Source organism: Anopheles nili, chromosome 3, assembly GCF_943737925.1.
Source record: "Anopheles nili chromosome 3, idAnoNiliSN_F5_01, whole genome shotgun sequence".
Lineage (NCBI taxonomy): Eukaryota > Metazoa > Arthropoda > Insecta > Diptera > Culicidae > Anopheles > Anopheles nili.
This window is the reverse complement of record NC_071292.1, coordinates 15497150-15513533: the sequence shown is the minus strand read 5'-3', so window position 1 is coordinate 15513533 and position 16384 is coordinate 15497150. Positions and strand designations below refer to the sequence as shown.

At 45.1% G+C, this 16384-nt stretch overlaps 2 protein-coding genes across 2 annotated transcripts; one reads left to right on the top strand and one right to left on the bottom strand.

Annotated features, from left to right (window-relative positions):
• Positions 1–1843: 1843 nt before the first annotated feature.
• On the bottom strand, positions 1844–3469 carry LOC128726423 (stress-activated map kinase-interacting protein 1). Its single transcript, XM_053820232.1, has one exon. It carries the CDS (start codon positions 3467–3469, stop codon positions 1844–1846), a length of 1626 nt encoding a protein of 541 aa, XP_053676207.1.
• A 1051-nt stretch (positions 3470–4520) lies between these two features.
• Positions 4521–7039, top strand: LOC128726179 (cyclic AMP-dependent transcription factor ATF-6 alpha). The gene is made up of 4 exons (XM_053819972.1): positions 4521–4539; positions 4616–5586; positions 5665–5831; positions 5926–7039. The coding sequence occupies exons 1-4, from the start codon at positions 4521–4523 to the stop codon at positions 7037–7039; spliced, it is 2271 nt and encodes a 756-aa protein (XP_053675947.1).
• The last annotated feature ends 9345 nt before the right edge of the window (positions 7040–16384 follow it).

Below are 16384 nucleotides of genomic sequence, written 5' to 3'. Positions count from 1 at the left end.
CAACAGTAATTAAACACGCTTTCTGTTATCAATGAAGAAATTTAGTTAAATTTTAATTCGACAGTTTTTGCTCTTTACACAATACTTACAAATGATTGTAATGTACACTTCAACATCCATCCAATGCTGCCAGGCCGATGATGGCGCCGACAGGAAGGATCGTCGATTGCATTGCTTTTTTGAACCGCTGTGCCTCCATGCATCGCACGTCCATTCCGATGATCTACCATGCGCACAAACCAACACAACGGGTAACAATGAGAGAACATTCCGTCGGATGGTTTCATACTGAGGTACTTTTGAAAAGAGCAAAAGTGATACAAATTTTGACTGAGCCCTGACATATGTTCTCTCCGTGCGTGGCTTAGGAGTTTCTGCTTTTTGCTGAAATAAAACGTAACATAAAATATACATATATATCTACCTAAGCGTATCATAATCTCCGAACAGACAAGCGTTCAGAGCCTTGATGCTGCACAAACGTTTCCGTCGGAGGGAACCGTTAAACCTGGAAAGCGTACGATTTCAAGCGTTGTCCGATGTCGAACTACACAAGGACATGATTTTAGGAGCTTAATAAAGATAATTAAGAACTAAAGAAAGTAGGACTGGTGTACTAAGCTTAAATGTAAGTTACCAAAACATCCACATTCGTTCCCTACCTCTCTCGCTGCCATAGCTCTTCTCGCGCCTCCTCTCTTTACTGCCTACCTACTAAAGGAACACATAGTTTCATTTCCCTTTTTGAGACTAAAGTAATAGTAAAAACTAGAGGACTAACAAATCCACGCAACGAAATCAAAGCACGTTTGGGAACATTGCTAGAATCTGATCGGATCGTGTGGGCTCTTTTTGTTTCTGTTGCCAGCTTCGCGTTGTCCTTACCATCCGGTTGCGCTGCTGCACTATGAATAAACGCGTATGTTGGCCTTTCCTATGGCTCTCTCACTTGACGACCTGAACACTTTGACTGGTTTTTATGTTTCTATAGGATGGTTTTCTTCCCACATCGCTTCGCTTTTAAATGCTTTCCTTTAACGGAGCCATTCGTGAGTTTGCAATTTGTTTAATAGTTGTTGCTGATTGTACGAAAAAAGTGTATATTTTCATATGTGTATATCAGTAAAAAAAACGAATTCTATCAGAGAAAAGAAATCTAAATTGCACTAACTACCACGTGGCCGGTTGCAATCGCAACTTGCACATCGCAATGACTATTTTATGCAGTGAATGTTATTGTTTTGCTTTACGCTGGCTGTGAATTGGCTATCGGAATAAGTAGATCTATTGAGTCTTGTTGTTGGCTATCGTATGTATATATGTATGTATGGATGAGTATCGCGCAATGATCACGAAATGGGCAGTGTCTTAAATCGTACGTATGAAAAGCAACCTTGCAAGGCAAACGGTATCGGCACAGACAAACAAAAATGGTGCGCTAATCAATATGCTCGCTTCAATCCTTGGAACATGAGCCTGCTTTACTGCATATAACGATGGGTGAGGTAATTTCAATGGCGAAGGGACAGTGTAAAAAATAAATAAATATTAAAGCTTGAATGACCGTCTTCCGTACGTACTATAGGAGAGGATGAGTGGTTTGATTGCAATCTGATAAAGCATGCCTCACATTCCAACGGATCGAAGCGGCTTTCGCCTAATGCAATCTACCAACTTCATGATCATATGTTTGCGATCGACGGTGGCTCTGGTGGGAATGGATCAAATAAATAGCTTTCTCTGTCTTCTGAGGTTGAATGGATCAATTTTTGCGGTGAGCTTATATCCTCCCGCACTCACAAAATGGCAGTAACAGTACGTATTATTTCCCCTCATTCTAGGACTATGCGCTGCTGGGCTGTTTTAATTTTCCGCGTCGTCGCATATACTCGCGCCGTATCGGGCTAAGGCGAACCTCGAGAATGTTGTTCACCTTTTCCACGATCTGTTCTGCCGCGTCCAGGCTAGTCTCCATTACGTAGTGCTTAAAGCTAACGGGCACTTCAGAGTCGGTGCTGAGGACGCTCGAGGTGCAATACACCAGTCGTAGGATCGCTTTTGAGTGCTTCCTCTCGACGATGGTGCAGGCGGCCACGGAGTCCATCGGATGGCAGACCGGCTTCTGGCGATTCCAGAATTTGCTAGGGTTGTACAGAAGCGGATCGATTTCGAATCGATCGCCCGATATACCGAGCTGTACTTCCGTCTTGAGGCGAGACTTATGCAAGATGTGCACCTGGAACGTGCGGTACAACGGGGCCTCGATCTTGGACGTGTGTCCTTTGATACGATCAAGATCATCTCTCTGCTGGCTGCTGATACGCGGCGATGAACTCGTGGGCGTGCTTGGTGTGGGCCGTTGGGGCGAGGCGGGATTTTTTTTACTGTCCTGTTTCATCATTTTCGGTTTCGTCGTAGTCGTTGATGAAGCTGCGACTGTTGACGTTGTCGGTGTTGTTAGGCTTGCCCTGTGCTCCGTACTTAACATGTCGAAATGCAACGATTGGGCACTGAAGGTGCTCGGAAGCTGAGCGCTTGCGCTTGTCGAGACACGCCGCTCCGTCATTGCGAGGTGAGAGAACCGAAATTTAGAGCATGGTTCGGTTGGATCGAGCGGAGGAAAATCAATGTCCACCTCGCCCTCCGGCTCTGTCATGTACAGATCGTAATGCTGAGCGGAGCGCAGCTCCACCTCCGGGTAAGCGATTGTACATTTGTAGCAAATCAGGCCTATAAATTCCTGAATCTTGGTGTTGGCCAGCACGCAAACTTGCAACGGAAAGGCACGCTGTTCCTCCGGAAGGGCGTGTATGAATATTCTGAAGGTACGAATTGGCACTTCTATGTGACCGGTGCCGTCAAACTTAGCGAACGTTAGATATTTGTTTTGTGGCAAATCACACAAAATGCTCAACTGCTTGCTAAGCATCGAACTCAACCTTTCTGCACTAGAATCGACCGTATCCGATGAGGATGTCCTGGGGCGAAAAAACTGGTCATCATCTTCCTTTTCTGCTGAGCTCCGTACTGAACCATCGTCCAGCTTCGAGGTCCTGTTAAGCATTCCCTTACGACGTAAGCTCTCCAGTTTTTCCAGCTTCATTTCCGTATTTGACCGTTGGCGATGGAATCCACTTTCCTGGTCCATCTGTATTTCGTACGATTGCGACAAAGTATCAGCATCCTCCTCGTCCGTATCGTCCAATCCGGGGTACGAGTAAAAATACTCATAGTTTGCACCAAACCGTTCGTAATGGGTCTGCCAGTGGCTGTAACTGGAGCTGCTGGCACCCGTTGATTTTGCCGCTTCCGGTTCCGTAGACGTTCGTGTTTCGCGGTGGCGTTTCGCCAGCTGAAGTGGAATATCCTCCATTACCATGACGGTTTCACTGACACCGGTGTCGTCGGTAGAGATGAAGGAGTTTCTGATGTGCGACAGAAGCCAATGGGCATTATTGTAGGTTGCCATGCTGAAAAAGAAATATGATAATATGGTTCATTTTGTGTAGCAATGGCAGGATTTGGTGAATTAAAAGCATTACCAGAGCCGAACAAACGTACCTTTACCGGCGTTGCAGATTGGATCCTTTTTTTCTGCGCAGTGGAAGACGAGTAAAAAATGCCCAAACGCGCTTGCGGTGTGCGATCGCACCGCACCGTCTCTCGTGATTATCTATGTTTAGCCTTCATGGTGCTCTCATTTCCTTTTGGGGCGCTAGTACTATTAGAGCACCAGCCGCACGAGACCGTTTGTGACGTCGATTTCTAGGAGCTTATTTTGAATGCAACACAACTTACGCACTGCTAGGAACTGCAGCAAACACATACCGCACTTGTAATTCCAATATTTTATGCTCATACCCTATAAGTTCCTTGGGTGTAAGCTGCTCCTTTCTTGTGCGAATTGTTCCATTTTTGTTACATACTTTCGAACGGTAATACTAACATTGAAAATAAACACACACAACATCAGATAATAACAACTTAAGTTACGTTAATTTCAAAAGTTTATGTTAAAATTTTATAAAAATATTTCTTCGCTTATTCAGGCAAGCCGAAACAACAATAATCTGTTAAAAAGAAGGTTGGTTATGTAGCGCATATTTTGACGTTTTGGAGGTTATTGTTAAACAAAACAAGTACTCTAATATTGTTCGCATTTAATGAACTTAAATACCTTTTACATTGCATCTGTGGCAAAAATTTATTAAATATTGATTTTTTGTAGTTTGTTGAGGCTAAACTTACTGATTTTGTTTTAATTATAGACTCAAAAACATATTACCAACATGAATCACATTTGTTGACATTGTAGAGGATGAAAATAGGCGTGTGGCAAGATAGCTGTCAACAGAGGATAAAAACACAAAAGCAAACTCATCAAAAGCCGAAATACGTAAAAAATATCGTAAAAACAATACCAGATACTTTAGCAAAGTATTGCGCAGTGCTTTCTGTTTCATTTTGGATAATGATTTTTGTGTAGAATGCCAGTTGGATCGGATTAATTCTGCCGCATCATGGATTCTTCGTTTTCAGGTATATTTTGACTGTGTTTTCTCATCAACTAAAGGCGGTCTCACGTATTGAATTTTATTGGCATGTTTGATCACAGGTCATGAGAACTTTGATTTATCTCTGGAAAATGAATACCTTTCTCCGGCAATGTTTGAGAGTGTTCCACTCGCCGCAGGATTCAGCGATTTTGAGTCAGATAACCTCATACTACAGTCGAACCCACCCACTTGGAACACCATCAATGAGTTTTCAATGGATACGTTGGAAAGCGAAAATTGTAATGAACTATTCAATCCGGATGATTTTCTAAATGATGTACCGTCCAATAGCTCTGCTGTATTAAATCGCGACACGCCTTCACCTTCCGATAGTCAAAAGAGCTACGATTCGTTGCCTTCATCCGGTGGGTTTGATGGTTGCCATGTTGTACCAATGCATTTGGACAGTCCACCGATATCACCCCAGACATCGTCAAGTCCGTTAGATGGAACAAACGCAATCAACCACATCGGCGGCAGTGATAATATTCATCCAGTCAAAGTCGTCCCAAAAAGTACGTCCTCGAACGTTACTAAAACCATCACGAAGAAAACGATCGTTTTGTCGGCGAAGGACTATAAAGCTCTGCTGGAAAAAATGCAACGAAAACCCTCAAGCAATACTATTCTCCTGAAGGCAACTCCTACTAATAACCCACCTATTGGAGTGGCAGCTAAAGAAGGAATGGAATTTATTTCACAGGCGCTTAAACAAGAAAAAGCAACCGTTTTACCGAAACCATTAGCCACTGGTAGTGCTTTGACAAAAACTAGAAACGATGTTAAACCACAAGCAGTGGCCAAGGAAGACGGTCTGAATAGCGTTAGTTCGCTTACCGTTCCCATGATTCTAGGTATCGGTAGTAGCATTTCCGAACATACGATCGATGAAAAGATGCTGAAAAAACATCAGCGTATGATAAAAAATCGCCAATCAGCATATCAGTCACGGCAGAAGAAAAAGGATTACGTCACATCATTAGAGGAACGCCTCCAAGAACTATCCAAAGAAAACAATCAACTTAAGATGGTTAGTTGGATGGATGGTGAACCCGCTCTTAATATATCGAAAATTATGACAATTTAATTTATTTTTTCACCTCGGCAGGAAAATGCATCTCTTCTCGAAAGGCTTAGTATACGATGTACATGTGCAGCTAACAGTTTACTCTTAGGCCATTCAACCGTTAAGCAAGTATCGCCCAACGCGCGGAAGAATGCTGCGATCGTCTTTGCCATGCTTTTCATGGTATCGCTTAATTTCTTTCCTATTGGGTATGTTTTGAGCAAATCAAAAACTCGAAGCAAATGGTCATCATTTGTCATGAGGCCATTGGATTAATCAAAAACGTTTCGAAATATCTTACAGTAATCTGCTTACCAATCAGGATCAGGCAGCATTAGATAGAATACCTATCAACGACAAGATACAGTATCACTCCCGTGGCTTACTCTGGACCAATGATTCAAGTGAACGCGGTTCCCAAAAATCGCTCCGAATCAATATTACGGCACTCGACGAGCTCACAAAAGATGAGTCGTTTCCTTCCGCTGAATGTCCTTTTTATGTGAACCAAACGGAAAACATACGCTTGGCTAGCGAACTTCGTAGGTGGATTGGTGAAAACGGGTTTAAAAATCTCACCGATACCACCGGCCAAACGGCAGATGTTAGCATTGATACGTTCGATAAGATGTTCCGACTAAAAGACACAATCGATTCCATGTATCGGCAAATGAAAGATATCAGCGTACAGATGAAAACGTATGAACGCAGGCAAAAATTGGCTCTGAATGGGAAGAAATCGGCAAGTAAACGGCAACATGCGGCAGCTAACCAACGTGAGATGGCCACGTATCGCCGAAAAGTACCTCGCCAGCACGATTTAGATCTATATTACCCGAGTGTTCACGTGAAATATGCGGAATTCTTTGAAGAAATCGGTCGTCGTGATGATACCTTCTATTTGGTATCGTTTAGTGAAGAGCACCTATTACTGCCAGCACTAGCTTATAACAAAACGAACCGACCGCGCATGTCACTTATGCTGCCTACCATCACGAGCTCCGGCGTACCGATGGCCAACGGGACGGATCGCTCAGAAAAGATCACGCTTATGCAGATCGATTGTGAAGTGATGAATACGTCCGTGATACAGATACGCGAAAAGACGATCCCGGGAGATTTGCGTCCGCAGGGTGGTGATCCATCGAAAGCAGGCCCGGGTTCGACGAAGGCCAGCTATGAAGGTCGCAATACTACGGCATCTGGGGCTCAACAGAATCGAGCGACAGGTCGAGCTTCTGCTGGAAATAGACTAGTTCGAAGTAACTCCACTACAACCGGTCATCCTGCTAATACGTCGGATGGGCTTGTTCGAAAGCGTGATAATCCCCATCATCATCATCAGCATGTTCCTAATAGGCCGTTCTTTGTTGAACGCATGAACGAACATCTAAAAAGTGAACTGCATGTTAATTAAGGTAGTAGACGAGTAAGCGGTCTCTGTTCGAACATATACCGTTGGCATTTTGTTAATATTATTTTTTTTTGTTCCAATACGATGTCCTGGCTGATCTCAAATCGTAAGCAAATCTAAAATACATTGTAAACCACTGCTCTATATTATACGAAGCAAATCATTAGCTTAAATTGAAGTATCAACAGGATTATGCATTTTTCTGCGAAAAATAATATATCTTAAACAAATGATAAAGATTGCTATAAAGAAGATATTTGATTTTCTATCCATTCCAAGCTCTCGTAATATCAATTGCAGGCAATGTAGCGATAATGAATAGACTAAACCAAACCGCTTACCGCTTAGAGAAGACAAATTACAGTATGAAGAAATTATAGCAATAGCAACTACTAATACCGATTAAGTGCAATCATACGACAGGAACTAATCATAACGAGCAATAGCATTTTTTGCATTCTTAAGCTATTCTCTGTTTTTATTAGAGAGCTTCTATTGTTCAGCATAGACTAATCGATTTTTGTTTTCAATGTTTAGTGTAATGCACAAGCAGACTGATCCGGTTGATAAAGACGAACGAAAACGATAACAACAAGCGATGGTTGTACCGAATAAGGTTATTTATAATGTTGTTTTCTTACACTGGTTTTATACGAATAAAAGTAACACATATTAGTGAAATATAAGTTCTTGTTTTCAAACCAGCCCTTATCCACCATCAAAGCAGAAGGTGAGGGTTTTTTTTTCGCGGCAACATCTCCGAACGGCTAATCGAACCCTTGAAATGATTACGATCACTCATCCGATTCTTTAACTACACCCTCCAGGCCCGTTTGTAATCGTGGAGCCTAATATTATCTATGAGCTACGCCCGACCCAGATTACCACCGGCCGAGCAGCAGCGCAGGAGAGCATTTTGGGTGGAATTTAACAAATCACTGAAGCCTAATTTTGACCCATCTAACGTCGGCTGCTGCATCCGCTCACTTCGAGAACCGACGCAGTTAATCGGTTTAAAAGCCACCAACGACCTCGGGCCCCAAAGCACAATCAAAGCACCAAAGGCTCCAGGGCGTGAAGGCTTCGGGTGAACATCGAAACCCTTGGTTTGACCGGTGACATACGGTGGTGGTGACACGCGGATTTTTTCATTAATTCCAACAACCGGCGCACAGGGCCAGTGTCAGCCGAGGCCACCCAACGGATGGTCCGAAGCTCGAGGACGCGGTAGCAATCGTTGGCCGGTAATGGCAAACGGTTCAGCTTAATCCGACCGATGGTTAATTAATTTCGACTGGGGGCGCCATCGATGGTATCTGTGGCCACCCATCGCGCTGTCGGACCAACCCCACCAACGGGTGTCGATGCACGTGGTGGGGGGCAAGGTGTTGGGAAATTTATGATCGACTGATTTTCGTTAACGCCCATTTGTTTGCCCTATATGTGCGGCCGGATTAGGACGTTCCGTTCTTCGGGAATGGAAGGGCTTTAAGCTCAAACCGGGCGCAGCTGCATACCGTCCGGTGGGTTGTGTCTGGGTCTAGGCGATCGATTGAAGGACTGGGAGACTCACATTTCGGTGTACCGATCGCTCTAGGAGCCATGAGGGACGATCGCAACGGCACTGGTCCCGTTGGAATGTGTGACCCATTTCTGACGGTGGCCAACGGAGAAACCTGGCCAGCCGGCCACGGCGTAAGATCAGTGTGATGATAATGTGTCGATCGTAATTGCGCTGCGCCGCTGATAGCATGCATTCTTTAGTCCATGCAAATGCAGAACAATGACGTCGCGATGGGACGGTTGATGGGCGATGGACATCGGTTGATTGACAGGGTGTGCCAATAGCGGCACTATGGGAGCGTTCTGTGAGGTCTCAGCATGTTGTGTTAAGCTCTTTTGGCACAATGATACTCGTGGGGTTGGCCATCAAACGATGGATGGTGTTTTAAATTGCCTCCGCATGTATAATTTTATCCATCTCTTAACGGAGAGTAGCTCAAGCAAAAAAGGTTTACAAATATATTAAGCTACGTTAAACTCATTAGAATATGTTTTCCTATTTATTTAAAAATGGGTAAGAAGACGTAAGACATTATATCTATCTTTTATGGATGTGAGGATTTAAGAAATGGTGTTATAAAAAATTGGATAAATTTGTCCATCTTACGATCACGCGTATCGTAAACTTGCCATGCAAAAATGCATCAGTTGCATAATCTAAATGGATGCAAACGCACATTCATCGCAGGACAGTTGAGCCATCGCAAAAACAGGCTTTAAAAGCGAGTCTCTTCAGAAGTCTTTGCAGCTGATTGGCGGGTCTTTGTCGCTTCGAGGAGGAAGTAACGAGTGAGTAATTGAACGGGCAAACGGCGATCGTCTGCTCGGTAACATCGTAACGAGACCTGACGGGCCTTTTTTCCCAACGAATCTGAATTGGTGCCACCCCTGGGGGGGCCGCTGGATCCTTCATTGATGTAATTATTTTATTACAAGCACTTCCAATGCCTGGGAGCCGCCTGGTGACCGCTAGCCAGAGAAAGCACAAGTTCTGAGCGGAGAAATCGCCCGAAGGCCTAAACTGAACGCGCGGAGTATAATGCTCCACTTGTTCTGCGATCATAACCGTGTCGTTCTGTAAAGCCGTTGCCTTATTTTGCATATCGGCCATTGATGTAGAGTAAAGATAAAGTGATGGCTTTTTAGGTGTTCTTAACGATGGTTTTGATACATATAAAAAGGTTTCGTCAACCCGCAGTGAGAATGTTTTGATAAAAAGAGGATTGAAGGCTTGTAAAATGTGTTGAATTTATTGCACATATGTTTTTAAGGACAAATTAGTAAAGGAAATGAAATGATGATTGAGGTCTTTCTTGATCATTGCCATCCAATCTGGTAAGGTTCAGTGCCCAACATCTAGAGTAAAGATAAAATAACCCAAAGGTAACGGAGAACGCACTGATGTGGTGCAAAAAAAAACTCAAGATATATTTATTGGGGAAAAATCGTTAAAAACGACCAGGAAACACCGCCGAGATGGCAGAGATAGAACCTAAGATCTAGATCGGTACGGTGCGCGTTCGCGAATCTGGAGGGCAATAAAATTAAAAAATCAAACAAGCCACAGCACGGAAAAGCCAAACCGCAAAACGGTGCGCCACGGAAAACGGCAAAAAAGCTGCCGCTGAATCCACCGATCGGCCCTAATTCCTACGCTGACGTGTAGGAAATGCCGTAAATTTTAACAATTTATTGATCTCACACATTTCTCGATCGCTCTGCCATTCTGCCATCCGGTTTATTTCGATCCGTTTTTTTATCGTCCTGCGGGATCTTTCACCCAATGTCACCGATTGTATAAGACTCGGCCGGGACTGTTCTGTGTGGCTCGTGGCCTTCGGGCGTTAATTCTATCTGAAAATCTTGGCCTGAAGCTGAAGGATGGGATCGTCACATTCCCGTTCGTTCCTGGAATGTTGGAGGCCAACTCCAGCTTCAGTCGGTTGCGAACTCAAGGAGAACGACCCCAGGTGGGAATGGACCTCCAAGGGATGGATTAATATTCATCTTGCTGGCAGAGAAAGCCTTTAGAAGGGATAGAGTAGGATACAGAGATGCAAATGGGCGTTAAAATAATGCTTCTTCATGAAGAAAATGATCAGATTGGTTGAATTGTTTTAGTTGATTAAAGATTTCCATTCTAAGAAACTAGTTTATCTAGATAAATCCTGTTATATATACATTTTGGGTATCATATATAACTTTTTTTTAATAATGAAACGTTTTTAAATTGGTATTTTATTATACTGATGTTATTATTGCACAAAAAAGACGTAAACAACAACTCGACATACATTCAAAACGACTCTTTATTCAACAATTTTATACAAACTTTCCGAATCGATCGCCACATTTGTTTGCGTACCTTTTTCCATAATATTGACTCCTCTGAAAGCGCCCTGCGACTCGAAGGAAATGTGTGTACTTTTCGCTTTGTGGCATTTCCTTGAATTTCCACCGGCTCAACGAGCGGCCCTGATCGGTTGCCCATCATTACCGGGCATCAATTAACGAAATCCGCCCCCCGCGGGTGGCGTTCGTGCGTGGTTCGCATTTCCGCGCAGCTGATAATTACGCTCAATTACGCGCGATGCCGCACCGATTTGCGAGAAAAATGTGGAACACGGCTGATCCGCAACCTGCGTCAGACAAACACCAACCGATCGTGCAGAAGCCCTTCCACGAGAATCGATCGTTTGCTGGGGCGGAAAGCGAACTTGAGCATTTCCACGCAACCACCAAGTGACGGAAAACTGCAGCTCGGGGTAGCTGCTGTTGGGTGAAATTGAAACCGTACACAAAAAAAAAACAAGGGCGAAATGTAATTGACCGATGATCGCACTCCACGCCGGTGTCCGATTGCATCTATGTCGGGTATATTACCGCACCGCGGGCCAGTAAAGCAGGGTTCCAGGAGAAGATGAACCAAATTGGCCTTCAATAAGGTTGGCCCGTTTCGATCCGTTGACCCGTTTCTCCGGTGCTCGGTGCATCCATTTGCGTCATCCTTTGAGCAACCCGCCTTTCGATCGATGTCAGTCGGTGGCTTGTTTTCGGTGGCTCGCTTTTGGCCCGCGCTAGATCATATATCAATTTGCTGCATGCACATTCCGTTTTTCATCCCGTGGCCCCGAGCCATGGCCGGGTTAATTCGAACCGAGCCAGGCGTGTATGTGATTCGGGGCGGTTTGTTTATTGGGTGAATGGGCCATCGAAAATGATCGCTTCTTGTGTTTTATATTGCGCTTCCCTGTTTCGGTTTTCCCAGGGGGAAAGTATCGTATTTCGATATGGGTCACGGTGAAGCTTATGAGGCTTCGATCCGCACCGGGGCATGTGTATGGAGTTTATGAGTTTTTGATGCTCGCTATCGGTAGCCGTGCTGTTGGAGCAGCGTGTGAGCCCGTCACTGAAGGAATGCGGGCTTTACTGCGTGTGATAAATTAATTTGAATGTATAATCATACGCAGGAATATTTCCATCCCGACTTGGTAAGCTGAGCATTCAGGGGAATCGTAGCTGAAAATAAAATACACTCCTTGAACCACGCTGAATGTGGGTGATACGGTCTCCAAACAATCAGTGAAATTTAAATAAACGGAAGCTTCAAGTTGCTGCTTTCCCATTCACTTTCCCGATCGTGGAGGGAAAAATAGAGGTCCATCCGCCGGCAGGCACTGTTATCAACGCGCTATTTTCGGGTCAAAAAATCAATACTCATCGGACACCGATTGCAGGTCGAACCGATTATGATTATCTGCGGCCACGGTTGGTGGTCAAAATCAGGCCAGTGCGAAGCCTCTACGAGCTGCAGCTTAGACACGACTTCCATTAACACCTGCCGGAAGCCGGTCGTTTGTTGAGCTGCTGTTCGACCATTTAAACTGCTTTTCCTTCCATTTTCTGTGGCGCCAGGCGGGTTGGTGTGGATTCAGGTTAAGGGTTTCTGTAGCCAATTCGATTTCAATTTTATCTAACCTGCATGATAGGAAGCGATTGATTTGGGGAATGATACATAATACAGCTCACGGTGTTTAACATTAGCAATATCATGAAGTAAATTATGCGCATCGCTACTGTCCGCTAGATGGCGCTGCGACGAGCACGCTTTCGCCGGTAATCAAAGCGGGCGTTTCGTAATTCTGCTCGGTTTATTGAGTGATCAACCTTGCGAACATCCAGCCCGGTACCTTCTCTTGTTTCCTTAAGCGACCTTGATGATGGTGCGGCCAACAATTATGCTCCCTTTCGCTTCCATATGCTGACCTCGCCGAATTGCACCCTTCACCGAGGCGCCACCTTTCTCTGTGATGACCGGAGCGCACGAAACGTTTGCACGGTAGCCCTGTGTTTAACGTCCGTAAAGCGTGCGTGAGAGGCTCACCTGTTTGTCGATTCCCATTAGTTCCTCTAGTACGCGTGAGTAAACAAATCAGGCTGTCGAATTAAAAACCCCACAGTAGCTTTTCCGCTGTCATCGTTAGCTGCCACTCCATTCGTCGAGAAAATGATGGTTTTGTTGTGCGTCATAACGAAAATTAGTGCATCGCCAACGTGCACACGTTTGCCAGCCACGCCAACCCATGTCTGCGGAGGCTTTTTCGGGACATAATGCCCACCCAGAGCTATTTCTGGCGTTTCTTCGCCCAGTCACGCTCGAGCCATTTCGCAATGGCACTCACTGTTAATCCACTTTGTTCCACGCGCGAGTCTCACGTGCATATGCCTCGGCCACATGTACCTTGCACGCCACACGGAAGGACATCCAGCTTGGCTTTGGGCATCTTCCAGCCTGGCATGGTGACTAAGAAATCCATACCAACAGCGGACGATGCGTGTGGTTCGTTTCGAAAGTCATCCACGCGGTGGCGGTGGTCTCAAAAACAGGCCCAATGTAAATCGCCCATAATTCATGTGTGTGCACCTCCCCTTTCTTCTTCTTCTTCTTCTTCTTTTTTCGGTCCTCTTTCACCCGCGTCACCCACCGCCGGGGGGATGCAATTCCGTCAAGGACAGCGACATGGTTTTGGTTGGCTTTCGCACCCGGGCACCCGTCACCGTTTAATGCGTTCATTATTGGTTTCGTTTTTACGCTGTTTGTTTGGTGGACGCCGATGAAAGGTGGCACGATTTGTTCGAAAGTTGGCGCTTTTAGCCGCCGGTGGGTGAGCGTCGATTGTGCAAACAGTAATTGGATGTGGGAGCAACCGTTGGGAAAAAGTGATCGAGGTATTACAGGTGTGCGCATTCGACGATGCTTTGAATGATCACTCGCGAATATGGTTCCATTTTTTTACGTATACTCGTTTTGTGTTTTCGGTTCCTTCTCTCTGGATATCGAATGTATGATAAAATATTTCATAACGTGTCTAGTAATATTTCGATCCTCACAATAGATAGAATAGCTTTAACACCCTGTTGTGAGTAACTACGGTAAATTTGAAAAGAATTTTTATGACACGAACATTCGTTTTTATTACTAGCGCAACATTGTGGGCCCTGTTTGCGATCAAGATACGGCGGATGGGAGAGTTTATGGGTAGCGAACAAAAAAAAAAGTTTCCCCAACCCTTCCCGGCACACGATCGCGACCGATCGTAGGCAAATATGTTATTTGAAGATCAGTTTCCTGCGCCATTAGCATAAGCTGCTAATATCTAATCGTTCCCGGTCTCATTAGGCCGGGAGATTGAGGCGAAATTTGCATTATTAGTCAGCGCGCTGTTTCTGTTCTTACCCACTCCCGGCATCACGCATGCTCCTGCCTAATATGAGAGAATGTCACAAATTATTTTAATGACCAGTGATAGCGATCCCGCGTGATCGGGATGCCGTGCGCAATTTCATCGCACGTCCTCGTGCCCAGGTGAGCTCACGAAGGAAACGGGAACAGATTTCGTCTCCGATATGAACACCGAAATGACATCACACGGTGAGCGAACGAATGGCGACCGATTAAAACTTGCGGCTTGCCAAGATGGGGGGAAAAAGCTGGATGAAGCCCTCGGAGAGCCTTATAAAAATCAACAACAAAAAAAAAGGCCCCACGTGACCCTGGCTTCGCTGGCCGGCAGCCGTGCCGTTCTAGCCGAGGACTCGACAGCTAGCGAGATAATGAGGTGTGTCGTTTTATCGTTTCCTTCCCAGTAGATGGCTTTTGGGACGTTGGAGCCCGACTACCCTGAGCCCTGCTGTTAGCGATCCCATTATTGGTGGACGGTTTTTTTCTTCCTTTAGGCTTTCATTTTTTATTCCAACCATCGTTGACTCCTCAATTTTTTAAGGCTCAAGGCTAGGTTCGAAGAAAATCCGCCTATCTTGCTGGGGGAACCTGCAGGACGCATTTGGAAGCCTGGCGTGTAAACTAATGCAAACGAAACTTCTTCCTGGGCACCATCAACCTGTGGTTATCGAACCGTGGGCTAATTTTTGTTATTCATGACCGTCCTTCGAACGCTTAGTTTTGGTAACACGACAGTCGCTCGCGTTTCCGGTTCGCTTCCGGAGGTCATCGAAGCGTGGTGCATTTTTTGTTTTGTTTTGTGGGAAGAAGGTCACCCTTTGCGATGGCAAAGATGGACAGGAAAGGATGCACCCTCGCAGTGAGGGTGCATATCTTCGAGCGGTGGAAGGGACCTGTGAGGGATGCTAACACCTCGCGGAAGGGATCTCATGGGAATTCTTTTTTTTGTTGCTCCCTTCGATCGATGCATTCCGATCCTCGCCGTCGACGCTCGTTCAAGGCAACCGGGAGGGATCTTCGTTTCGTGGTTCTGCTTCGCTTGTGTCCCGTTTTGGCTTTGAGCAAGGATGACGGTCAGGTGATTAGGGATCCTTCACGGAAGAACCTGAATGCGTTCTTGCGTAAGCTGCGCTAGGGAACGAATGAAGAAACGGGACCTGAAAGGAAACATGAAGGAAGACTCGGGAGGATATGTGCTCGGATCTGTCGGTGCATTGCCGAGGATGGGATCCGTGTGAGATGATTCGATGCAGACACCGCACAGCAAAGAATGATAATTGAAACTGCCTCTAACCATTGAACCACAAACGCTGGGTATTTATCATCGGGAATAAATTTTGTTTTTTAGGATTTTTTTACCCTAACGTTCGAGCGAAAGGAATCGTCCTAATTGAAATCCTTCTTGGGTTTGAAACGTGAAAAGAGCTGGAAAAATACAGCGAGAGAGATGAAATATGCTCAAAGGAAAGTATTGATGGGAGGCAATTTTCTTCTTGATTGAAGTGTTTCTTGAAATTTAAAATCCTTTGATCTATAGTTTCTGGACCCAACCAATTTCGACATCTTGCGTACTTTTGTCCTTGAAGTATTTCATTATGAAAGACGCAAAAATGCTTGCTTGGCAATAAATTTCTCAATGCTATGTCTAAAAACGAACCCATATTTCTCTAAACGGGAGGCAAAAGAAAAACGAAAAGAAAAACTACACAACTTTGTCAGCTTCTGCGACGCGTGTAATATGGTAACAAGAGCGAAACCGCAGCAATAAAATACGAAAACGATTCGGCCACAGTGCGAGTACCTGTAAAAGAAACCTGTTGCGCTAATAACTTGTATCCTATAATTATGGACGGCTTCGTATCGGCTCACCAAAGGCGGCTTCCTGGTCGCATCTTGCATGCCTGCCTCTACGCCCTCTCAAGAATCACGAACCCAAGTTCTCCCCGGTGGGCGTAGGACGAGAAAATTAATGGCTTCCTCTCCAAAAGGCCAACGTCGCGTTGGCTTCGACTTGTGAATGAAGCCTCTCGAAACCGCTGCTT

Bases quoted from the DNA above. Each gene is read 5' to 3' on its own strand.
- LOC128726423 (XM_053820232.1), bottom strand. From the start codon at position 3,469: ATGGCAACCTACAATAATGCCCATTGGCTTCTGTCGCACATCAGAAAC.
- LOC128726179 (XM_053819972.1), top strand. The intron at 5,587-5,664 runs GTTAGTTGGATG...TCACCTCGGCAG, and splicing joins AAAACAATCAACTTAAGATG to GAAAATGCATCTCTTCTCGA. The intron at 5,832-5,925 runs GTATGTTTTGAG...AATATCTTACAG, and splicing joins CTTAATTTCTTTCCTATTGG to TAATCTGCTTACCAATCAGG.